Genomic DNA, 25,587 nt, shown 5'->3' on the forward strand with positions numbered 1-25,587 from the left:
GTCTCAAGAGGAGACTGCGGCTATGAAGACTTACATAGCCGAGTCCTTGGCACAGGGATACATACGGCCCTCTACTTCTCCGGTTTCCTCGAGTTTCTTCTTTGTGAAGAAGAAGGACGGGGGATTGCGCCCGGTATTGATTACCGTAGTCTCAATCAGATCACGGTAAAATACAGTTACCCACTTCCACTGATTGCGACGATGACGGAGTCATTACGCGGAGCGCGTTTCTTCACAAAGTTGGATCTCAGGAGCGCGTACAATTTGGTGCGCATTAAGGGGGGGATGAATGGAAAACAGCATTTAGCACCACCTCGGGTCATACAGTATCTCGTCATGCCGTATGGGTTAATGAATGCTCCTTCAGTCTTCCAATCCTTTGTTGATGAGATTTTCCGGGACATGCATGGGCAGGGTGTAGTGGTGTACATTGACGACATTCTAGTGTATTCTTCTACACGAGCCGAGCATGTAGCCCAGGTGCGCCGAGTATTGAGACGACTGTTGGAGCATGACTTGTATGTCAAGGCAGAGAAATGCCTGTTCTTCCAGGAGTCCGTCTCCTTTTTGGGTTATCGGTTGTCCGCGTCTGGCGTGGAGATAGAGGTAGATCGGGTATCAGCTGTGCGTAATTGGCAAACTCCAACCACCGTAAAAGAGGTGCAGCGGTTCTTGGGTTTTGCTAATTACTACCGGAGGTTTATCCGGGGGTTTTGGACAGGTTGCAGTTCCCATTACGTCCCTGCTAAAGGGGGTCCGGTGCGCTTGCGGTGGTCAGCTGAGGCGGACAGGGCATTTGTCAAGCTGAAGAACCTGTTCGCTTCGGCCCCGGTGCTGGCACATCCGGATCCCTCTTTGCCTTTCCAAGTAGAGGTGGACGCGTCCGAGACCGGTATAGGGGCAGTCCTGTCACAACGGTCCGGCACGCCACCTAAGCTCCGCCCCTGTGCGTTCTACTCCAAGAAGCTCAGCTCGGCGGAGCGCAATTATGACGTTGGGGACAGGGAGCTGTTAGCTGTAGTCCAGGCCCTAAAGGTGTGGAGGCATTGGCTTGAGGGGCTCAACACCCTTTTCTCATTCTGACTGATCACCGCAACCTGGAGTACATCCGGGCAGCTAGGAGATTGAACCCTCGTCAGGCTAGGTGGAACATGTTCCTAACCCGGTTTGTGTTTAAGATCACATACATCCCTGGGTCCCAGAACGGTAAGGCAGACGCACTGTCCCGACAGTATGACACGGAGGAGAGGTCCATTGAGCCTACTTCCATACTGCCGAAGTCTTGTCTGGTGGCTCCGGTAGTATGGGAGGTCGATGCGGAAATCGAGCGGGCGCTGCGTGCCGACCCTACTCCCCCGAGTGTCCTGTGGGGCGGACGTACGTTCCGCTCGAGGTTCGTGATCGGCTTATTTCGTGGGCTCTACATCACCCTCCTCTGGACATCCTGGTATTGGTGGGACGGTGCACTGCCTTAGCGTGAAATACTGGTGGCCAACGTTAGCCAGGGATGTGAGGGTTTATGTCTCCTCCTGCTCGGTGTGTGCCCAGTGTAAGGCACCTAGACATTTGCCCAGGGGTAAGTTACATCCTCTGCCCGTTCCACAACGACCATGGTCCCACCTATCTGTAGATTTTGTGACCGATCTACCCCCCTTCCCAGGGTAATACTACCATTTTGGTCGTTGTGGATCGGTTTTCTAAGGCCTGTCGTCTCCTCCCACTGCCGGGTCTCCCTACTGCCCTACAGACCGCCGAGGCCCTCTTTACCCACGTGTTCCGGCACTATGGGGTCCCCGAGGATATTGTGTCCGACCGAGGTCCCCAGTTCACCTCCAGAGTCTGGGGGGCTTTTATGGAACGCCTGGGGGTCTCGGTTAGCCTTACCTCGGGTACCACCCAGAGAGCAATGGGCAGGTTGAACGTGTTAACCAGGATGTGGGTAGGTTTTGAGGTCCTATTGCCGGGACCGGCCGGAGGAGTGGTCGAGGTATATCCCCTGGGCAGAGATGGCCCGGAACTCTCTCCGCCACTCCTCCACCGGATTAACACCTTTCCAGTGTATTTTAGGGTATCAGCCGGTCCTGGCACCGTGGCACGAGAGCCAGACCGAGGCCCCTGCGGTGGACGAGTGGATTCGGCGCTCAGAAGAGACGTGGGACGCTGCCCATGTCCATCTGCAGCGTGCCATCCGTCAACAGAAGGCGAGCGCCGATCGCCACCGCAGTGAGGGGCCGGTGTACGCACCGGGAGATCGAGTCTGGCTCTCGACTCGAAACCTGCCCCTCCGCCTGCCCTGCCGGAAGCTGGGTCGGCGGTTTGTGGGGGCCCTTCAAAGTCCTGAGAAGATTGAACGAGGTGTGTTACAGATTACAACTGCCTATTGAGTACAAAAATATTAACCCCTCGTTCCATGTGTCTCTTCTCAGGCCGGTGGTAGCTGGTCCACTCCAAGAGGAGGAGATAGGAGAGACCCCTCCACCCCCCTTTGGACATCGAGGGGGCACCGGCGTACAGGGTCCGGACTATATTGGACTCGAGGCGCCGGAGGAGTGGTCTCCAGTATCTCGTGGAGTGGGAGGGGTACGGTCCGGAGGAACGGTCCTGGGTGCCCAGGAGGGACATCCTCGATCCATCCCTCCTGACTGAGTTCCACCGTGGGCATCCCACGCGCCCGGGTCCGCGTCCTCCTGGCCGTCCCCGAGGCCGGGGGTCGGTGCACGGCTGGAGCCGCGCGTCAAGGGGGGTACTGTCACGGATTCCGCCGAGGCTGCTCCTCCTCCTTGTACGAGCAGGCGTCGGCGGTCGCCGTCCCCGGAGTACTAGCTGCCACCGATCTTTGTTCTGTGTGTGATTGCTTTTGTCTGTCTGTCACACCTGTGTCCAATTGTTTATTGATCACCTGTCCTATAAGTTCTGTCTGTTTGCTTAGTAGGATTGTGTGTTGTTGTTCGCCTGTCGTAGTGCTGCGTGTTTCGTTTCTTGTTTTCTGTTTTAGTGTTTTACGCATTGTGCGTAATGTTCGCCTCTGTGTTTTTCGAGGCAGTTTGTTTACCGTTTCCTTGTTGGATTATTTGAGTAAACTCTGTTGGACTGAGCCTCGGTGTCCTGCGCCTGACTTCCACCCCACATACACCTCACCTCTTGACAGTCGCTTGAAAGGCCTGAACTCTGCTTTGTATTTTTTGCGCAGGCTGTACACACTCCAATAGTCTCTCATTCACAATTTGACAAGCACTTGATAATGTCTCGAATTTCACGGCGGCCTCCCCTTTCTGGCCGTAATGCACCCTAAAAAGAGCCATGCCTTTTGTGGCCCGGAGTGCTGCAAAATCCGAAGCGCCTCTCACTCACATGGCTCTCCATCACGTGATTGGGTCTTTCTCACAGGCTACAAGTGAAGACGGACACATCGGGGATGCAACAGCGCGCGTCCTTATCCAATTCCGAGGTGCATATTGGAAGATATTGGAAGAACATTTACTTTTCGTCAGCCAACAAGATGAGTAGGCCTAACGAACAGCAAAAGCACTAGCCTATGTCAATCTACTATCCCCCATAGTACAAAAGTCGACCTATTCTGTGTGAGAAATAAATATTCCAAACAGAGTCTGGGACAGTTGTGGGATGTGATAAATCCCAAATTAATACAACCACTAGCATCAAAAAACATTTTAAAACCAATGAGGCTGACGCAACAGATCAGAACGTTTAGCTTAAAATGTTGATAAACTATTAGGCTATTTCTTCACATTATAAGATCAGCAATGCACACACGGCAGTAGGCTATAAGCGGGAATGTTCCAAAATGCAATCAATTAGCGGGAAAACGCCATTCTCAAAAATTTACTCAAATGCGATTATGCAATGTACAGTAATGCTTTTATTATAAAGGTGCATTTTTATGGTGTAAATTATCTTCCTCAAACATGAAACTCGCGCGCTGCGTATGTATGCCAGTTAGGCTCTACACCCGTTGTAAAGCGGATTAATGTGCTTAATTTTAAGAAGTTATTTGGCCACTTTAGATGTGATACAAACCTTATCAAAACATATAGGCCTATGGGCAAGGCTACATGAGGTGTACGACTATGATTTAAAAGTCGAAAAAATAAGACGTGCTGTTTCTTCCCTTACTGTACACAAGCTGGGCATCATTCACAAGTGATAATATAGGCTAATATTGTCACCCATCAGACTATTCTTGATATAATCTTGTCTTTACATACACTAAATAATATATGTGTGAAATTTGTTTTGATTTAGAATGGACCATTATCATGCACCTGTATTGAAACGGGGCATCGGGAAAATGTTTATTTCATCTATGCACTTAAATAGCGAATGGAGGATGCTTTTCCCGTGGTTCATTTTAATGCCAGCCAGGTAGGCTATACTCCTGTTGTAAAGAGAAGCAATGTACTTAATATTAGGAAAGCCTATAGAAAGCTGATGGGATCCTCCTCTTTTTAATAGAGGCCATCAAAACGAATTTTCTCGACTGCCACTCTGTTTTGACGTGAGCTGTAAAAATGATTGTGTGTGTGTGTGGGCACTCACGGCTATCGCTCACAAAACACTGTGTGTTAATCAGCCTTCCGAAGTCATCTCAGCCCCCCGAAGTCATCTCAGCCTCCCGAAGTCATCTCAGCCTCCCGAAGTCATCTCAGCCTCCCGAAGTCATCTCAGCCTCCCGAAGTCATCTCAGCCTGCCGAAGTCATCATTCTTTAGACCTCTTTACCAGAGATTTGGCTGGCTCTGGACTTTTCCACTGCAAACCTCTCAGTTCAAATAAAACAAATTACATTACATTGTAGTCATTTAGCAGACGCTCTTATCCAGAGGGACTTACAGTTAGTGAGTGCATACATTATTTTTATTATTTTTTCACACTGGCCCACCGTGGGAATCGAACCCACAACCCTGGCGTTGCAAACGCCATGCTGTACCAACTGAGCTACATCCCTGCCGGCCATTCCCCTACCCTGGACGACGCTAGGCCAATTGTGCGCTGCCCCATGGGTCTCCCGGTCGCGGCCGGCTACGACAGAGCCTGGATTCGAACCAGGATCTCTAGTGGCACAGCTAGCACTGCGACTGCGCCACTCGGGAGGTTAATGGATAACCTTTCCTAGTTCTGGCAAATACTCTATCCTTAGAGGTTAAGTCAATACCATTGTACTTAAATTGTAAATAAATGTGAGGTTTGTTTCATTGGCTTGGAAACAATACACAACAAACAATTAAATGTAGGAAAATAGTATCACTGTCAACAGCCTACATTGTTCCTACCTAGCAACAATGTTTCATTTCAAATGTCTCTGCTACACATTTAGAATCTAAAGTTGTATTATCATATCCTCTTACAATGAGGCCAGGAAACAATGAGGCCAGGAAGCAATGAGGCCAGGAAGCAATGAGGCCAGGAAGCAATGAGGCCAGGAAGCAATGAGGCCAGGAGGTAATGAGGCCAGGAGGTAATGAGGCCAGGAGGCAATGAGGCCAGGAGGCAATGAGGCCAGGAGGCAATGAGAACAGGAAGCAATGAGGCCAGGAGGTAATGAGGCCATTGGTCCAGTGCATTAGTGCGTTGACTGTAAACAGTAGCCGAGAGGGGGGCTGATGTGGGTGTGTCATCTTCATACACTGCTTTCTCTCAGAGAGGACCCTCTATTCCCTATGAGTCCTGGTCAAAAGTAGCTCACTACATAGGGAATAGGGTGCCATTTGGGACACTGTGTGTTTTTCACACCAGACCAGGCCCCAGCCCCTGCATCATCACAGTCCTCATTTCAAAGTGGGTCAGAGCCACAAAGCAGACGGCTGTAACGTTGAGAAAAAGGGCCAACTTGGGTTCTGGGGACGGAGGATGACTTCATCCTGCAGAAATGCCAAGGGGACAAAGGGATGTTCAGCTCCAACGATAACAAGTGTGCCGGTCTCAGAATCACTTCAACACCCCTCTCTTTCTTTCTCTCATCAACGGCATCACACACACACACACACACACACACACACACACACACACACACACACAGCTCAAGTCTCTTCTCTCACTGAGATGAAAGGGTGCCACGAAAATCGTTTGTGTAAATACGCTGCTTGTACATTGGCTCCTTTTGATATGTAACGGCATTCAGCTCTAATGAGACGCCCTGGGATTAGTTCATTTAATTTCACAAGACTGGAAATTCAAACGTTCATTGTGGCTTTGTGTCGTTCTTGTGAATTGGTAGAAAGTCAGTATCGGCCTACTGGGTCAGTAAAACTAGGTCATATAGTCAACTTGGTATTACCAAATGAAAGACTGCCTTCAGTTACCATAGGTACAGTTACCATAGGTACAGTTACCATAGGTACAGTTACCATAGTTACAGTTACCATAGGTACAGTTACCATAGTTAAAAGGCTTTAGAATAACTCTAATGGTGAATAAATAAACCTACTCTACTGTATAGCATTAGGCTTTTCCAGTCACTTTCTAGTCTAACTTATTCTCTGTACTAGAATACAACCTCTCTGTGAAATATAAGTGTTGACCCAACACCCTCTTCTCTGTGTCTGTGCTTCTCCTCAGGGGGAAATTTGCGGTGGTGAGGAAGTGTGTGGAGAAGTGCACGGGCCGGGCGTACGCCGCCAAGTTCATGAGGAAGAGGAGGAAGGGCCAGGACTGCAGGCTGGAGATCATTCACGAGGTGGCCGTTCTGGAGCTCGCCACGGCCAGCCAGCGGGTGGTCAATCTGCACCAGGTCTACGAGATGGCCTCTGAGATGGTGCTCGTCCTCCAGTTGTGAGTATAGCACTATGCCATTATGTTGTGGGAGCAATGCCGCATCCTCAGGGTTATGGTGCAGAGAGAATGCAGACGTGTGAAGAAGAGGGAAGGTCTGCCCTCTTTTAGTTGAGGTGGGAAAAATGACCTTTTATTAGTCTACAGACATGGACAACGTCTCTTTTATGTACACACATTCACACACATCTCAATATAACTCCATCTCCTCCTCCTACACTGATCTGAAGAAACAGGATAGGTAATGTGATCTAATACAAAGTGTTATTCAGGTCATGTCACCTTTGACCCACAGAATGTATGGCACAGCAGACTGATCTCCTAGCTGCCTGCCACCTCACCTGGCTGGTGAATAATGAAAAGCCCACAGCCCAGATGGTTCATTGAAAGGCAGCAGGGACACGACAAGGCAAGCCATTAAATATTGAGACTGCGGTGAAACACTATCCTCCATGACTATCCCCTTTTCCTGTTCGCAGAGACACAGAGAGAGAAGAGGACTGAGGAAAAGACAAGGAGATTGAGGGTTAAGGATAGGGGGGTTACTGTACAAGACAAGGAGAATGAGGGTTAAGGATAGGGGGTTACTGTACAAGACAAGGAGAATGAGGGTTAAGGATAGGGGGTTACTGTACAAGACAAGGAGAATGAGGGTTAAGGATAGGGGGGTTACTGTACAAGACAAGGAGAATGAGGGTTAAGGATAGGGGGTTACTGTACATAGACAAGGAGAATGAGGGTTAAGGATAGGGGGTTACTGTACATAGACAAGGAGAATGAGGGTTAAGGATAGGGGGTTACTGTACATAGACGAGGAGAATGAGGGTTAAGGATAGGGGGGTTACTGTACATAGACGAGGAGAATGAGGGTTAAGGATAGGGGGGTTACTGTACATAGACAAGGAGAGATAATTGCAGGAATGGGATAAAAAATAAAATAAATGAATGGTTGTGTCAGTAACTTATGTAAAGACTACAATGAAACCAAAGGAGAGGGAGAGAGGCCTCCCTGGATAGATAGAGGGAGGGAGGGAGAGAGAGGCCTCCCTGGATAGAGGGAGGGAGGGAGAGAGAGGCCTCCCTGGATAGAGGGAGGGAGGGAGAGAGAGGCCTCCCTGGGTAGAGAGAGAGAGAGAGAGAGGGTAAATCTCAGTAAGACAAAAATAATGGTGTTCCAAAAAAGGTCCAGTTGCCAGGACCACAAATACAAATTCCATCTAGACACCGTTGCCCTAGAGCACACAAAAAACTATACATACCTCGGCCTAAACAGCAACGCCACAGGTAACTTCCACAAAGCTGTGAACGATCTGAGAGACAAGGCAAGAAGGGCCTTCTATGCCATCAAAAGGAACATAACATTTGACATACCAATTAGGATCTGGCTAAAAATACTTGAATCAGTTATAGAACCCATTGCCCTTTATGGATGTGAGGTCTGGGGTCCACTCACAAACCAAGAATTCACAAAATGTGACAAACACCAAATTGAGACTCTGCATGCAGAATTCTGCAAAAAATATCCTCTGTGTACAATGTAAAACACCAAATAATGAATGCAGAGCAGAATTAGGCCGATACCCGCTAATTATCAAAATCCAGAAAAGAGCCGTTAAATTCTATAACCACTTAAAAGGAAGTGATTCCCAAACCTTCCATAACAAAGCCATCACCTACAAAGAGATGAACTTGGAGAAGAGTCCCCTAAGTAAGCTGGTCCTGGGGCTCTGTTCACAAACACAAACAGACCCCACAGAGCCCCAGGACAACAACACAATTAGACCCAACCAAATCATGAGAAAACAAAAAGATAATTACTTGACACATTGGAAAGAATTAACAAAAAACAGAGCAAACTAGAATGCTATTTGGCCCTAAACAGAGAGTACACATTGGCAGAATACCTGACCACTGTGACTGACCCAAACTTAAAAGCTTTGACTATGTACAGACTCAGTGTGCATAGCTTTGCTATTGAGAAAGGCCGCCGTAGGAAGATCTGGCTCTCAAGAGAAGACAGGCTATGTGCACACTGCCCACAAAATGAGGTGGAAACTGAGCTGCACTTCCATGCCAAATGTATGACCATATTAGAGACACATATTTCCCTCAGATTACACAGACCCACAAAGAATTTGAAAACAAACCCAATTTTGATAAACTCCCTTATCTACTGGGTGAAAAACCACAGTGTGCCATCACAGCAACACGATGTGTGACCTGTTGCCACAAGAAAAGGGCAACCAGTGAAGAACAAACACCATTGTAAATACAATCCCATATTTATGTTGATTTATTTTCCCATTTGTACTTTAACTATTTGCATATTGTTACAACACTGTATATATACATAATATGACATTTGAAATGTCTTTATTCTTTTGAAACTTCTGAGTGTAATGTTTACTGTTAATATTTATTGTTTATTTCACTTTTGTTTACTATCTACTTCACTTGCTTTGGCAATGTTAACATTGGTTTCCCATGCCAATAAAGCCCTTTAAATTGACATTGAAATTGAATTGAGAGAGGGAGGGAGGGTGAGAGAACCCTCCTTGGATAGAGGGTGGGAGGGAGGGAGAGAGAAACATCCCTGGATAGAGGGTGGGAGGGAGGGAGAGAGAAACATCCCTGGATAGAGGGTGGGAGGGAGGGAGAGAGAAACATCCCTGGATAGAGGGTGGGAGGGAGGGAGAGAGAAACATCCCTGGATAGAGGGTGGGAGGGAAGGAGAGAGAAACATCCCTGGATAGAGGGTGGGAGGGAGGGAGAGAGAAACATCCCTGGATAGAGGGTGGGAGGGAGGGAGAGAGAAACATCCCTGGATAGAGGGTGGGAGGGAGGGAGAGAGAAACATCCCTGGATAGAGGGTGGGAGGGAGGGGGGAGAGAAGCCTCCCTGGATAGAGGGTGGGAGGGAGGGAGAGAGAAGCCTCCCTGGATAGAGGGTGGGAGGGAGGGAGAGAGAAGCCTCCCTGGATAGAGGGTGGGAGGGAGGGAGAGAGAAACATCCCTGGATAGAGGGTGGGAGGGAGGGAGAGAGAAGCCTCCCTGGATAGAGAGAGGGAGGGAGGGAGAGACAGAGCGTGGTGGATAGTGGGCCTTAGAGAGCAGTAATCCAGTCCCAAAGACCAGGGCAATACTCCCCATGCCTCAGTGAGCACTGGCTATTTCAACAACATACCATCCCCCCTCCTCTCTCTTCCTCTCTACATGCTGGATGGGGCACACACAGACGAACACACACAGACACACACAGACACACACAGACACACAGACACACAGACACACACAGACACACAGACACACAGACACACAGACACACACACACACACACACACACACACACACACACACACACACACAGACACACACACACACACAGACACACAGACACACAGACAGACAGACAGACAGACAGACAGACAGACAGACAGACAGACAGAGACACACACACACACAGACGAACACACGTAGACAGACACACAGACACACACAGGCATTGTGTTTCCCCTGTGTCACATGCTGACATTGAACTTTGGGGTTATTAGGGCTAGAGCATTGTCAGTGATCCATCACACTGACTGGCTGATTGGTTTCCCAGACAGGATCCATACTGGTCACCAGGCTCTTTGGATTCAAACTCGCTGTAGAAGAAAAGCTTTTAGCCTACTGTACCTAACCAATAATAACATCCGTGTCGACCTCCGTGTCATCAAGTCAAACTACTTGATTTAGGCTAGGTCTTTTTCTTTTACAGTATTGGAATATTATTGGCTGGTTTTAAAATATGAACACACTTTAAATTAAGAGCTCATCATTCAAAACAGTCCTTTCAACGTATCAAAAATCATTTTCAAAGGTCTTCAACTGCCTGTATGTTAATGTAAATGAGTGGTAGAAGGATACCAGTGTTGTTGACCAATGAGAGACCTGACCTGGTTCTCATGTGCCCTCTGTTTGAAAGACTGTGGAGAGGTCACAACAGCTAGCCCAACAGAGCTCCCCTCCCTCCCTCCCTCCCTCCCTCCCTCCCCCCCCCCCTCCCCCCTCCCTCTCTCCCTCCCTCCCTCCCTCCCTCCTCATCCTCCTCCTCGTCTTCCTCCTCCTGCCCATGGAAACTACCCCGCCCGCCACTGTTGTTTGCTCAGGACATGTGCGTGCACTCGTGAGTGTCTGCCTCCTTCCCTACATGGCACATTGAGTCCATTCTCATCTGTTTCCTCCTGGCTGCCTTGTTTCCATGCTGAGCTGGTTCGGGGGGGGGCTGCCTTGTTTCCATGCTGGGCTGGTCCAGGGGGGGCTGCCTTGTTTCCATGCTGGGCTGGTTCATGGGGCTTGGACTCGTCACTCAGCATGGGGTCTCTCTAGCTTGCCCTCTCTGCCTGCTAGTGACTGTGAGTGGCATGTTCCCTATTAGATTGGGCTCCCATCCATCATTATCTACACCAGACCTCCTCCCACAGGGCAGCTTGACTCTCTGCAGCGTCTCTCTCTCTCTCTCTCTCTCTCTCTCTCTCTCTCTCTCTCTCTCTCTCTCTCTCTCTCTCTCTCTCTCTCTCTCTCTCTCTCTCTCTCTCTCTCTCTCTCTCTCTCTCTCTCTCTCTCTCTCTCTCTCTCTCTCTCTCTCTCTCTCTCTCTCTCTCTCTCTCTCTCTCTCTCTCTCTCTCTCTCTCTCTCTCTCTCTCTCTCTCTCTCTCTCTTCTTCTCTCTCGGTCTCTCTCCTTCTCTCTCGGTCTCTCTCTCTCCTTCTCTCTCGGTCTCTCCTTCTCTCTCTCTCTCTCTCTCTCTCTCTCTCTCTCTCCTTCTCTCTCGGTCTCTCTCCTTCTCTCTCGGTCTCTCTCTCTCCTTCTCTCTCGGTCTCTCTCTCCTCTCTCTCTCGCTCCTTCTGTCTCTCTCTCTCTCTCTCTCTCTCTCTCTCTCTCTCTCTCTCTCTCTCCTTCTCTGTCTCTCACTTTGTCTCTATACTGATGTTTTGCCAGTTGTATTCTGCCATATTCCCAGTCACCTTGCCATGGTTTAAATGCGGTGGTTCGCACTTTCAGTTTTCCGCGCGAATGCTGCCATCTATCCACGGTTTCTGGTTAGGGTAGGTTTTAATAGTCACAGTGGGCACAACATCTCCTATACACTTCCTGATAAACTCAGTCACCGTTTCAGTGTATTTGTCTAAATTATTTTCGCAAGCTACCCGGAACATATCCCAGCTGCGTGATCAAAACAATCTTGAAGCGTGGATTCCGATTGGTCAGACCAGCATTGAATAGTCCTTAGCACGGGTACTTCCTGTTTGACTGCCTATAGGAAGGGAGGAACAAAATGGAGTCGTGGTCAGATTTGCCGAAAGGAGGGCGGGGGAGGGCCTTATAACCATCACAGAAGTTCGAATAGCAATGGTCGAGGACTTTAGCAGCGCGAGTACAACAGTCAATATGTTGATAGAACTTCGGCAGCCTAGTCCTCAAATTTGCTTTGTTAAAATCCCCGGCTACAATAAAGGCAGCCTCAGGATATGTGGTTTCCAGTTTGCATAAAGTCCAGTGAAGTTCTTTTTTTTTTTTTTTTTTTTTTTTGGGGGGGGGGATGGATCAGCTTAATATTGCAGATAGATTGTATCTTCTATCAATGTAATTGTCTGCATCACTTCCAATCCCCCATGTTTTTTATATATATACTCCCCTTTATTACTTTTCAACCCCACCATCCTTTCCCTACTTGGGGTAAATTAGTGAACAACAATGCCCAGGCCTCTACTTCCGGTCTATACTTACTATCTACACCTTATGGACACAGTTAATTTTACAATAATTATATATATATATATATATATATATATATATACACACACACAGTGGGGAGAACAAGTATTTGATACACTGCCGATTTTGCAGGTTTTCCTACTTACAAAGCATGTAGAGGTCTGTAATTTTTATCATAGGTACACTTCAACTGTGAGAGACGGAATCTAAAACAAAAATCCAGAAAATCACATTGTATGATTTTTAAGTAATTAATTTGCATTTTATTGCATGACATAAGTATTTGATACATCAGAAAAGCAGAACTTAATATTTGGTACAGAAACCTTTGTTTGCAATTACAGAGATCATACGTTTCCTGTAGGTCTTGACCAGGTTTGCACACACTGCAGCAGGGATTATGGCCCACTCCTACAGTGGGGAAAAAAAGTATTTAGTCAGCCACCAATTGTGCAAGTTCTCCCACTTAAAAAGATGAGAGAGGCCTGTAATTTTCATCATAGGTACACGTCAACTATGACAGACAAAATGAGAAAGAAAAATCCAGAAAATCACATTGTAGGATTTTTAATGAATTTATTTGCAAATAATGGTGGAAAATAAGTATTTGGTCAATAACAAAAGTTTCTCAATACTTTGTTATATACCCTTTGTTGGCAATGACACAGGTCAAACGTTTTCTGTAAGTCTTCACAAGGTTTTTCACACACTGTTGCTGGTATTTTGGCCCATTCCTCCATGCAGATCTCCTCTAGAGCAGTGATGTTTTGGGGCTGTCGCTGGGCAACACGGACTTTCAACTCCCCTCCAAAGATTTTCTATGGGGTTGAGATCTGGAGACTGGCTAGGCCACTCCAGGACCTTGAAATGCTTCTTACGAAGCCACTCCTTCGTTGCCCGGGCGGTGTGTTTGGGATCATTGTCATGCTGAAAGACCCAGCCACGTTTCATCTTCAATGCCCTTGCTGATGGAAGGAGGTTTTCACTCAAAATCTCACGATACATGGCCCCATTCATTCTTTCCTTTACACGGATCAGTCGTCCTGGTCCCTTTGCAGAAAAACAGCCCCAAAGCATGATGTTTCCACCCCATGCTTCACAGTAGGTATGGTGTTCTTTGGATGCAACTCAGCATTCTTTGTCCTCCAAACACGATCGAGTTTAGTTTTTACCAAAAAGTTATATTTTGGTTTCTTCTGACCATATGACATTCTCCCAATCCTCTTCTGGATCATCCAAATGCACTCTAGCAAACTTCAGATGGGCCTGGACATGTACTGGCTTAAGCAGGGGGACACGTCTGGCACTGCAGGATTTGAGTCCCTGGCGGCGTAGTGTGTTACTGATGGTAGGCTTTGTTACTTTGGTCCCAGCTCTCTGCAGGTCATTCACTAGGTCCCCCCGTGTGGTTCTGGGATTTTTGCTCACCGTTCTTGTGATCATTTTGACCCCACGGGGTGAGATCTTGCGTGGAGCCCCAGATCGAGGGAGATTATCAGTGGTCTTGTATGTCTTCCATTTCCTAATAATTGCTCCCACAGTTGATTTCTTCAAACCAAGCTGCTTACCTATTGCAGATTCAGTCTTCCCAGCCTGGTGCAGGTCTACAATTTTGTTTCTGGTGTCCTTTGACAGCTCTTTGGTCTTGGCCATAGTGGAGTTTGGAGTGTGACTGTTTGAGGTTGTGGACAGGTGTCTTTTATACTGATAACAAGTTCAAACAGGTGCCATTAATACAGGTAACGAGTGGAGGACAGAGGAGCCTCTTAAATAAGAAATTACAGGTCTGTGAGAGCCAGAAATCTTGCTTGTTTGTAGGTGACCAAAGACTTATTTTCCACCATAATTTGCAAATAAATTCATTAAAAATCCTACAATGTGATTTTCTGGAGGAAAAAAATCTCAATTTGTCTTTCATAGTTGACGTGTACCTATGATGAAAATGACAGGCCTCTCTCATCTTTTTAAGTGGGAGAACTTGCACAATTGGTGGCTGACTAAATACTTTTTTCCCCCACTGTATATGGGACGGCTGTCAATCCTTTGGTCCTTAAGTGAAACTGATATACTTTTTTATGTATCACAGTTTTCCTTAACCAATTATGTTCTTTAATGCAAGGCCGACAGACAAGTTCCTTACTTTTTCCCCCTTCCACTTTCCTCTTCCACTTTTGCGGTAAGGCTGCAATTATTTGGTTGTAATTTTGGGTAGAGCAGACATTTCCATATGTTTTTGTGAAGTTCCAGTGAAGTTCTTTGAGGGCCATCGTGGTAACGGCTTGAGGGGGGATATACACGGCCGTGACTATAACCAAATAAAATTATCTTGGGAGATAATACGGTCGGCATTTGATTGTGAGGTATTCTAGGTCGGGTGAACAAAAGGACTTGAGTTCCTGTATGTTACTACAATTACACCATGAGTTGTTAATCATGAAACACACACCTCCGCCCTTCTGCTTCCCGGAGAGATATTTATTTCTGTCTGGGCGATGAACTGAGAACCCATCTGGCTGGACCAATTTCGACAGAATATCCCCAGAGAGCCATGTTTCCATGAAACAAAGTATGTTACAGGGCCTGATGTCTCTCTGGAAAGAATTCCTTTCCCTGAGCTCGTCGACTTTCTTATCCAAAGACTGAACATTAGCGAGTAGAATACTTGGAAGCGGTGGGTGGTGTGCGCGCCTCCTAAGTCGGACCAGCAGGCCGCTCCGAGTGCCTCTCCTCCGCCGGCGATGTTTTGGGTCAGCCGCTGGAATCAGTTCAGTTGCCCTGGGGAGAGCAGACAAAGGATCTGCTTCGGGAAAGTCGTATTCCTGGTCGTAATGCTGGTGAGTTATCGCTCTGATATCCAATAGTTTTTCCCGGCTGTATGTAATGATACAAAACACTTTCTGAGCTAATAATGTAAAAAAAATTATACATAAAAAAACAAAATACCGCAATGTTTCCTAAGTGCTAGTCGTGAGGTCGCCATCTCCGTCGGCGCCAAGTGATTTCCCAACTAAGTTCCCAAACTGAGACCCATTTTATATTTTGGTTGGCTGGGCGTCCCCCCTGACCCGGACTAAAGCAGCTTTAAGTGGACCCCTGTGGTGTCCTAGCCTTCCCTGAACTAGCCTAGGTGGTGGAAGTGGGGTTAGCATTTAGCGTTAGCAGGGAGATAATTGGTTGGCCTGCTAGATTAGCATCCTAAACTAATGCCAAGGGCATCACACTGCTGACCTCCACTAACGTCCAGTCCATATGGAACCCCTCTGTGACTTGACCGCTCACCTGGGCAAGGCTAAAACATTCACTGTGTGGGGGTACTACTCACTCAATGGGCTGATACTGGAATGGCCCCTTTTTAGCACATTAGATTCCTCAAGTTAACATTTCTCGATGTTCTACTCTTCTTTGAGACTCATAGTTCAGCCAAACAGTGTTGTCATGATACCAGAATTTTGACTTTGATACTGATACCAGGTTTATTATTACGATAGTCGATACCATAAAGATACTCCATACATTTTTATGTATGGGTACATGACATAATGGTAATCATTTATTGGACTGGTTACCTCTATTGATAAAACTCGGGTACAAGGGTAGTGAATTGATGTTAACTTTAGCTGAAAAGTTAACCTACAAAGCTGGAAGCTACCGGCATCTTCTTGCATTGTAAAGTGTTCTAGCCTGTATGGGCATTGTTCTGCGAACAGTAACGAACAGTTTCCACATTTCTACATGTGTTGTGTCACATTATTCAAGTGTGTTAACTTCTGTGCAGCATGAGTGGGCAGTTAACAAGATGCAGCCCAGACTCCCACTGCAGGCTAAGTGGAGCAGGCAAGAGATATGAACGCTGCAGGCTAAGTGGAGCAGGAAAGAGATATGAACGCTGCAGGCTAAGTGGAGCAGGCAAGAGACATGAACGCTGCAGGCTAAGTGGAGCAGGAAAGAGACATGAACTCTGCAGGCTAAGTGGAGCAGGCAAGAGACATGAACTCTGCAGGCTAAGTGGAGCAGGCAAGAGACATGAACGCTGCAGGCTAAGTGGAGCAGGCAAGAGACATGAACTCTGCAGGCTAAGTGGAGCAGGCAAGAGACATGAACGCTGCAGGCTAAGTGGAGCAGGAAAGAGACATGAACTCTGCAGGCTAAGTGGAGCAGGCAAGAGACATGAACGCTGCAGGCTAAGTGGAGCAGGCAAGAGACATGAACTCTGCAGGCTAAGTGGAGCAGGCAAGAGAAATGAACGCTGCAGGCTAAGTGGAGCAGGACAGAGACATGAACGTTGCAGGCTAAGTGGAGCAGGCTATAGATATGAACGCTGCAAGCTAAGTGGAGCAGGCAAGAAACATGAACGCTGCAGGCTAAGTGGAGCAGGCAAGGGACATGAACTCTGCAGGCTAAGTGGAGCAGGAAAGAGACATGAACGCTGCAGGCTAAGTGGAGCAGGCAAAAGACATGAACGTTGCAGGCTAAGTGGAGCAGGCAGGAGACATGAACGCTGCAGGCTAAGTGGAGCAGGCAAGAGACATGAACGCTGCAGGCTAAGTGGAGCAGGCAAGAAACATGAACGCTGCAGGATAAGTGGAGCAGGCAAGAGAAATGAATGCTGCAGGCTAAGTGGAGCAGGGAAGAGACATGAACGTTGCAGGCTAAGTGGAGCAGGCTATAGATATGAACGCTGCAAGCTAAGTGGAGCAGGCAAGAAACATGAACGCTGCAGGCTAAATGGAGCAGGAAAGAGAAATGAACGCTGCAGGCTTAGTGGAGCAGGCAAGAGACATGAATGCTGCAGGCTAAGTGGAGCAGGCAAGAGACATGAACGCTGCAGGCTAAGTGGAGCAGGAAAAATACATGAATGCTGCAGGCTAAGTGGCGCAGGCAAGAGACATGAACGCTGCAGGCTAAGTGGAGCAGGCAAGAGACATGAACTCTGCAGGCTAAGTGGAGTAGGAAAGAGACATGAACTCTGCAGGCTAAGTGGAGCAGGAAAGAGACATGAACGCTGCAGGCTAAGTGGAGCAGGCAAAAGACATGAACGCTGCAGGCTAAGTGGAGCAGGCAGGAGACATGAACGCTGCAGGCTAAGTGGAGCAGGCAAGAGACATGAACGCTGCAGGCTAAGTGGAGCAGGAAAGAGACATGAACGCTGCAGGCTAAGTGGAGCAGGAAAGAGAAATGAACGCTGCAGGCTAAGTGGAGCAGGAAAGAGACATGAACGCTGCAGGCTAAGTGGAGCAGGAGAGATAAATGAACGCTGCAGGCTAAGTGGAGCAGGGAAGAGACATGAACGCTGCAGGCTATGTGGAGGAGGCAAGAGACATGAACGCTGCAGGCTAAGTGGAGCAGGCAAGAGACATGAACGCTGCAGGCTAAGTGGAGCAGGAAAGATAAATGAACGCTGCAGGCTAAGTGGAGCAGGGAAGAGACATGAACGCTGCAGGCTAAGTGGAGGAGGCAAGAGACATGAACGCTGCAGGCTAAGTGGAGGAGGCAAGAGACATGAACGCTGCAGGCTAAGTGGAGCAGGCAGGAGACATGAACTCTGCAGGCTAAGTGGAGCAGGCAAGAGAAATGAACGCTGCAGGCTAAGTGGAGTAGGAAAGAGACATGAACGTTGCAGGCTAAGTGGAGCAGGCTATAGATATGAACGCTGCAAGCTAAGTGGAGCAGGCAAGAAACATGAACGCTGCAGGCTAAGTGGAGCAGGCAAGAGAAATTAACGCTGCAGGCTAAGTGGAGCAGGACAGAGACATGAACGTTGCAGGCTAAGTGGAGCAGGCTATAGATATGAACGCTGCAAGCTAAGTGGAGCAGGCAAGAAACATGAACGCTGCAGGCTAAGTGGAGCAGGGAAGAGACATGAACGCTGCAGGCTAAGTGGAGGAGGCAAGAGACATGAACGCTGCAGGCTAAGTGGAGGAGGCAAGAGACATGAACGCTGCAGGCTAAGTGGAGCAGGCAAGAGACATGAACTCTGCAGGCTAAGTGGAGCAGGCAAGAGAAATGAACGCTGCAGGCTAAGTGGAGTAGGAAAGAGACATGAACGTTGCAGGCTAAGTGGAGCAGGCTATAGATATGAACACTGCAAGCTAAGTGGAGCAGGCAAGAAACATGAACGCTGCAGGCTAAGTGGAGCAGGCAAGAGAAATGAACGCTGCAGGCTTAGTCGAGCAGGCAAGAGACATGAATGCTGCAGGCTAAGTGGAGCAGGCAAGAGACATGAACGCTGCAGGCTAAGTGGAGCAGGCAAGAGACATGAACGCTGCAGGCTAAGTGGAGCAGGAAAAGACATGAATGCTGCAGGCTAAGTGGAGGAGGCAAGAGACATGAACGCTGCAGGCTAAGTGGAGCAGGCAAGAGACATGAACTCTGCAGGCTAAGTGGAGCAGGCAAGAGAAATGAACGCTGCAGGCTAAGTGGAGTAGGAAAGAGACATGAACGTTGCAGGCTAAGTGGAGCAGGCTATAGATATGAACACTGCAAGCTAAGTGGAGCAGGCAAGAAACATGAACGCTGCAGGCTAAGTGGAGCAGGCAAGAGAAATGAACGCTGCAGGCTTAGTCGAGCAGGCAAGAGACATGAATGCTGCAGGCTAAGTGGAGCAGGCAAGAGACATGAACGCTGCAGGCTAAGTGGAGCAGGCAAGAGACATGAACGCTGCAGGCTAAGTGGAGCAGGAAAAGACATGAATGCTGCAGGCTAAGTGGAGCAGGAAAGAGACATGAACGCTGCAGGCTAAGTGGAGCAGGAAAAAGACATGAACGCTGCAGGCTAAGTGGAGCAGGCAGGAGACATGAACGCTGCAGGCTAAGTGGAGCAGGCAAGAGACATGAACGCTGCAGGCTAAGTGGAGCAGGCAAGAGACATGAACGCTGCAGGCTAAGTGGAGCAGGAAAGAGACATGAACGCTGCCGGCTAAGTGGAGCAGGAAAGAGAAATGAACGCTGCAGGCTAAGTGGAGCAGGAAAGAGACATGAACGCTGCAGGCTAAGTGGAGCAGGAAAGATAAATGAACGATGCAGGCTAAGTGGAGCAGGGAAGAGACATGAACGCTGCAGGCTAAGTGGAGGAGGCAAGAGACATGAACGCTGCAGGCTAAGTGGAGCAGGCAAGAGACATGAACGCTGCAGGCTAAGTGGAGCAGGCAAGAGACATGAACGCTGCAGGCTAAGTGGAGCAGGCAAGATAAATGAACGCTGCAGGCTAAGTGGAGTAGGAAAGAGACATGAACACTGCGCTCGCACTATAAGGGGCTGTGCTGATAGACTTGATCCTCTCAATCACGTATACGACGTGAGACACATTTGACAGAAGTACCGAAAGTAACACCATTTCTAGTACCAAACCATTTTCATGTTCTAGTATCGAAGTTTCGGTATACCGTGCAACAATATAGCCTAATATATTTTAGTTTGAGAAAAGTGGGATCGGTCAGTTGCATAGCTGTAGTGGAGTATAGCATTTGCAGAAGTACATGTTGTTTGTTGCTTGTATTAGAATGTAATCTTTTAGAATAGAATATCCCTTAATTGCTGCTGCACTCCCCCTAGTCTTAATTCCATTGTTGACCTGCTGTTCAATCCTCAGTTGACTGTACCCATCCCCTGACACAAGACACACCCCCTATATCCCTCTCTACTGGACCTCCAGGAAGAGACCCATGAAATCAATATCAATATCATTGTCAAGAAATTAGTGAAGGATGGGAAGCGATCCCTCCCTGGCGATTGGCAGTGCCCATGTCAGAGAGGGAGAGAGAGAGAGAGTCAGAGTCAGAGAGAGATGGACCAAGAGAGATGGAGGGAGATGGACAGAGAAAGATGGAGTCAGAGCAAGATGGAGGGAGGCAGAGAGAGAGAGATGGAGGGAGTCATGGAGGGAGTCAGAGAGTGATGGAGGGAGTCAGAGAGAGATGGAGGGAGTCAGAGAGAGATGGAGGGAGTCAGAGAGGGATGGAGGGAGTCAGAGGGATAGAGTGAGAGATGGAGGGAGATAGACCAAGAGAGATGGAGGGAGATAGACAGAGAAAGATGGAGTCAGAGCGAGATAGAGGGAGGGAGGGAGACAGAGAGAGAGATGGTGGGAGAGAGAGAGATGGAGGGAGTCAGAGAGAGAGAGACAGAGAGAGATGGAGGGAAAGAGAGAGATGGAGGGATTCAGAGAGAGAGAGTGAGAGATGGAGGGAGACAGAGAGAGATGGAAGGAAACCAAGAGAGATGGAGGGAGATAGAGGGAGGGAGGGAAAGAGAGAGAGGGAGGGAAAGAGAGAGATGGAGGGAGACAGAGAGATGGAGTGAGTCAGAGAGAGAGATGGAGGGAGATAGACCAAGAGAGATGGAGGGAGATAGAGGGAGGGAGGGAAAGAGAGAGAGGGAGGGAAAGAGAGAGATGGAGGGAGACAGAGAGATGGAGTGAGTCAGAGAGAGAGATGGAGGGAGATAGACCAAGAGAGATGGAGGGAGATAGACAGAGAAAGATGAAGTCAGAGCGAGATGGAGGGAGGCAGAGAGAGAGAGAGAGATGGAGGGAGAGAGAGAGATGGAGGGAGAGAGAGAGATGGAGGGAGAGAGAGAGATGGAGGGAGATAGACAGAGATGAATGGAGACGGAGAGAGAAAAAGCTGGTTGTGTTTTTATTTTTATATATTTTTTTACAGCTGATGTATATTTTGGGACACTAGAGCAAACAAGGAGGGGGAGAGGGGGCGGGGGGTGGCACAGGCTTCAGATGAGGGACAGCCTGAAATTATAGAGAGCTAATCATGCAATTACAGTATGAGGCGGAAAGGGGGAGGGAAGTCGAATGGGGGGGGATTAGCGAGCCAGGGTCCAAAGCGCTTTTCCAGGCAGGATGGCGAGGGGAGGGGCTGGATGAGGGAGCGTGGCCTCATTGGGTTCTCTCCTCTCTGGGCCCCAGCTGGGAGTTCATTATTTCCGTGGTGCTCCACGGTGGCACGTGAGGTTCCAGACCATGGCCGCCAGCCCAGAGAGGGGAGGGGGGACAGTGAAGCTACACTGACCTCTTTCTCTCCTTCCTCCATTGATAAAGTGGCTAGTCTTTGTGTTGTTTGTGCAAGTGGCGAAAACCAAACAGGTCACCAGAAAACTAGAAATAGACCAGACGGATCCTGTGTTCAGTTTGACTGAAATGGGTCGGTGATCAAAGTTGGATTGATCTTTCCCGGCACTGTATCATTGATTTAATTAATCCATTGCACAGGGAAACGTTCTCTCTGCTCAGACCGAACACTGATTTAGGACACGTTCAAACACTTTCCATTCACATGATTCAAAGACTTTCCATAATATGATTCAAATACACTGTTCATAATTACATTTTCAACAGATCATCCATTTTATATGAAATGTAAATAACATCCAAATGAATCCTATAGTTTATAGTTTACACACCTACTAAAGAAACTTGGCAAGGGGCCAATAAAAATATACAGTACTGTATACAAAAACATGTGCATAGCACGAGAGCAAAACGTTTTCCAGGCCCTGTCTAACCAGTGGGGTTCCTTTCAGCATGCAACATAAGGAATACTTGTAGAAACACAAATCATCATACCTGTGGATGTATTTCAAGGCCTACCTTCAAACTCAGTGCCTCTTTGCTTGATATCATGGGAAAATCAAAAGAAATCAGCCAAGACCTCAGAAAAATTATTGTAGAACTCCACAAGTCTGGTTCATCCTTGGGAGCAATTTCCAAACGCCTGAAGGTACAAACAATAGTATGCAAGTATAAACACCATGGGACGACGCAGCCGTCATACCGCTCAGGAAGGAGACGCGTTCTGTCTCCTAGAGATGAACGTACTTTGGTGCAAAAAGTGCAAATCAATCCCAGAACAACAGCAAAGGACCTTGTGAAGATGCTGGAGGAAACAGGTACAAAAGTATCTATATCCACAGTAAAACGAGTCCTATATCGACATAACCTGAAAGGCCGCTCAGCAAGGAAGAAGCCACTGCTCCAAAACCGCCATAAAAAAGCCAAACTACGGTTTGCAACTGCACATAGGGACAAAGATCCTACTTTTTGGAGAAATGTCCTCTGGTCTGATGAAACAAAAATAGAACTGTTTGGCCATAATGACCATCGTTATGTTTGGAGGAAAAAGGGGGTTCTTTGCAAGCCGAAGAACACCATCCCAACCGTGAAGCACGGGGGTGCTTTGGTGCAGGAGGGACTGGTGCACTTCACAAAATAGATGGTATCATGAGGAAGGAAAATTAGGTGGATATATTGAAACAACATCTCAAGACATCAGTCAGGAAGTTAAAGCTTGGTTGCAACTGGGTCTTCCAAATGAACAATGCCCCCAAGCATGCTTCCAAAGTTGTGGCAAAATGGCTTAAGGACAACAAAATCAAGGTATTGGAGTGGCCATCAGAAGCCTTGACCTCAATCCTATAGAAAATGTTTGGGCAGAACTGAAAAAGCGTGTGCGAGCAAGGAGGCCTACAAACCTGATTCAGTTACACCAGCTCTGTCAGGAGGAATGGGCCAAGATTCACCCAACTTATTGTGGGAAGCTTGTGGAAGGCTATCCGAAACGTTTGACCCAAGTTAAACAATTTAAAGGCAATGCTACCAAATGCTAATTGAGTGTATGTAAACTTCTGACCCACTGCAAATGTGATGAAAGAAATAAAAGCTGAAATAAATCATTTTCTCTACTATTATTCTGACATTTCACATTCTTAAAATGAAGTGGTGATCCTAACTGACCTAAGACAGGGAATTTTTACTAGTATTAAATGTCAGGAATTGTGAAAAACTGAGTTTAAATGTATTTGGCTAAGGTGTATGTAAACTTCCGACTTCAACTGTAGTTATGAATCTGCCAGATTTCTATTCCCTCATGACACTGCTGCACTCAGTGGTAAGAGGCTCAACTGGCAGCACTAGGCTATAATTACCAGCCCTGCTAACAGAGGAACCAGTTTGAGCCCTCAGTGTCTGTGGACAATACAGAGAGATGGGGAAGCTCTGAGAAACTGTCCCCAAAAGCCCCGGCCACCGGGAAGCATTTTGGTCCTGTGCCGTGTTGTCTAATTACTTTTCTCTGCCAGTTGGACGTGTCTGCTGTCCCGCCTTATACTGGTCTTCACTTCAAACAAAATCAGCTCTGTTGTTTTGGAACCAAGTGGCTAACATGTGGTCCTCTGTAGCTCAGCTGGTAGAGCACGGCGCTTGTTATGCCAAGGTAGTGGGTTCGATCCCCGGGACCACCCATACACAAAAAAAAATAAATGTATGCACGCATGACTGTAAGTCGCTTTGGATAAAAGCGTCTGCTAAATGGCATATTATTATTATTATTATTATTTATTATTATATTAAAATATTCAGATTTGTATTTTTTTTTACTGCTTTAAAGTAGTTGGGGCAGTTTGTTTGCCCAAATGGTGGGTCAGGATTTGGGACCAAGTCAGAGTTGTAGTTCGAGACTCAGTCATGAGGCGGTTAACAACGCAGGAACCACCTGGTTGGAAAACAAAAACGGAGGACATGGTATTCAGCCAATCAGCAGCCGTGAGGTGTTAGTGGCTGACCATCCAGAGGAGAATGCTTTACCAGGCCTGGGCAGGAGGCAGTGGCAGCTGCTGACTGGCTGAATACCCAGGGCCGCGGGGTGGTTGGAGATGTCAACAAATCAGCATGACAGACATATGATGGCAAGATTTTGACCGGTAGGTTTCTTAAGAAGATACAGGACCTTTAGAAAGTATTCATGACTTATTCCACATTTTGTTACAGCCTGAATTCAAAATAAATAAACAATTCTCACCCATCTACACACAATACCCCATAATGATAAAGTGAAAACATGTTTTTAGACATTTTTGCCAATTAATTAAACATTTATGTCACTCTAAATTGAGCTCCGGTGCATCCAATTTCCTTTGGTCATCCTTGAGATGTCACTACAACTTGATTGGAGTCCACCTGTGGTCAATTCAATTGATTGGACATGATTTAGAAAGAAACACTTATCTATATAAGGTCCCACAGTGGAAAGTGCATGTCAGAGCAGAAACTATACCATGAAGTCCAAGGAACTGTCCGTAGATATCAGAGATTGTGATGAGGCATATATCTGGGGAAGGGTATAAAATAATTTCTAGAGTGTTGAAAGTTTCCAATAGCACAGTGGTCTCCATAATTGGGAAATGTAACAAATATGGAACTACCCAGACTCTGCCTAGAGCTGGCCGCCCGACCAAACTGAGCAACCGGGCAAGAAGGACCTTGGTCAGGTGACCACTCTGACAGAACTAAAGAGTTCCATGGCTGAGAGAACCTGCCAGGACAACAGCAATTCACCAATCTGGGATTGATGGGAGAGTGTCAGATGCAAGCCATTCCTGAGAAAAAGGCAAATTACAGTATGCCTGGAGAGCATAAGGCAAAATATTATGTGGTCTGATAAGACAAAAATTGAACTCTTTGTCCTGAATGCAAAGCGCTATTTCTGGAGAAAACCAGTCACAGCTCATCACCCGTCTAACACCATCCCTACCGTGAAGCATGGTGGTGGCAGCATCATGTTATGGGGGATGCTTTTCAGCGGCAGGGACTTAGAGACCGGTAAGGATAGAGGGAACAATGAATGGAGCCAAACACAGGCAAATCCTTGATGAGAACCTGCTTAAGAGTGCAAATAACCTAAGACTGGTACAAAGATTTACATTCCAATAGGACAATGAACCCAAGCACACAGCCAAAGCAATGCTGGAATGTATTCAGAACAAGAATGTGAAAGTCCTTGAGTGGCCCAGACTTGAATCCCATTGAAAATCTGTGGAAAGACTTGAAGATTGCTGTTCACCGTCGCTCCACAATTTAAAACAGAGCTTGAGAAACTCTGCAAGGAAGAATGGGAGAGAATCCCCAAATCCAGATGTGCAAAGCTGATACAGACAAACCCAAGACGACGCAAAGCTGTAATTGCCGCCAAAGGTGCTTCTACAAAGTATTGACTCGGGTGTGAATATGTAAATTAGATATTTCTGTATTTCATTAAAT

General features: G+C 47.4%; 1 protein-coding gene across 2 annotated transcripts in view; it reads left to right on the top strand.

The window, feature by feature from the left end:
- Positions 1 to 25,587, top strand: part of LOC121549726 (serine/threonine-protein kinase 17A-like) — a 72,202-nt gene that overhangs the window by 19,750 nt on the left and 26,865 nt on the right. For both annotated transcript variants that reach the window (XM_045210400.1, XM_045210399.1), the window contains exon 2: positions 6,576 to 6,788. In XM_045210400.1, coding sequence (XP_045066335.1) covers positions 6,576 to 6,788 — 213 coding nt within the window. The remainder of the gene's footprint in view (positions 1 to 6,575; positions 6,789 to 25,587) is intronic.

The sequence above is a fragment of the Coregonus clupeaformis genome, chromosome 34, assembly GCF_020615455.1.
Source record: "Coregonus clupeaformis isolate EN_2021a chromosome 34, ASM2061545v1, whole genome shotgun sequence".
In the NCBI taxonomy this organism is placed as follows: domain Eukaryota; kingdom Metazoa; phylum Chordata; class Actinopteri; order Salmoniformes; family Salmonidae; genus Coregonus; species Coregonus clupeaformis.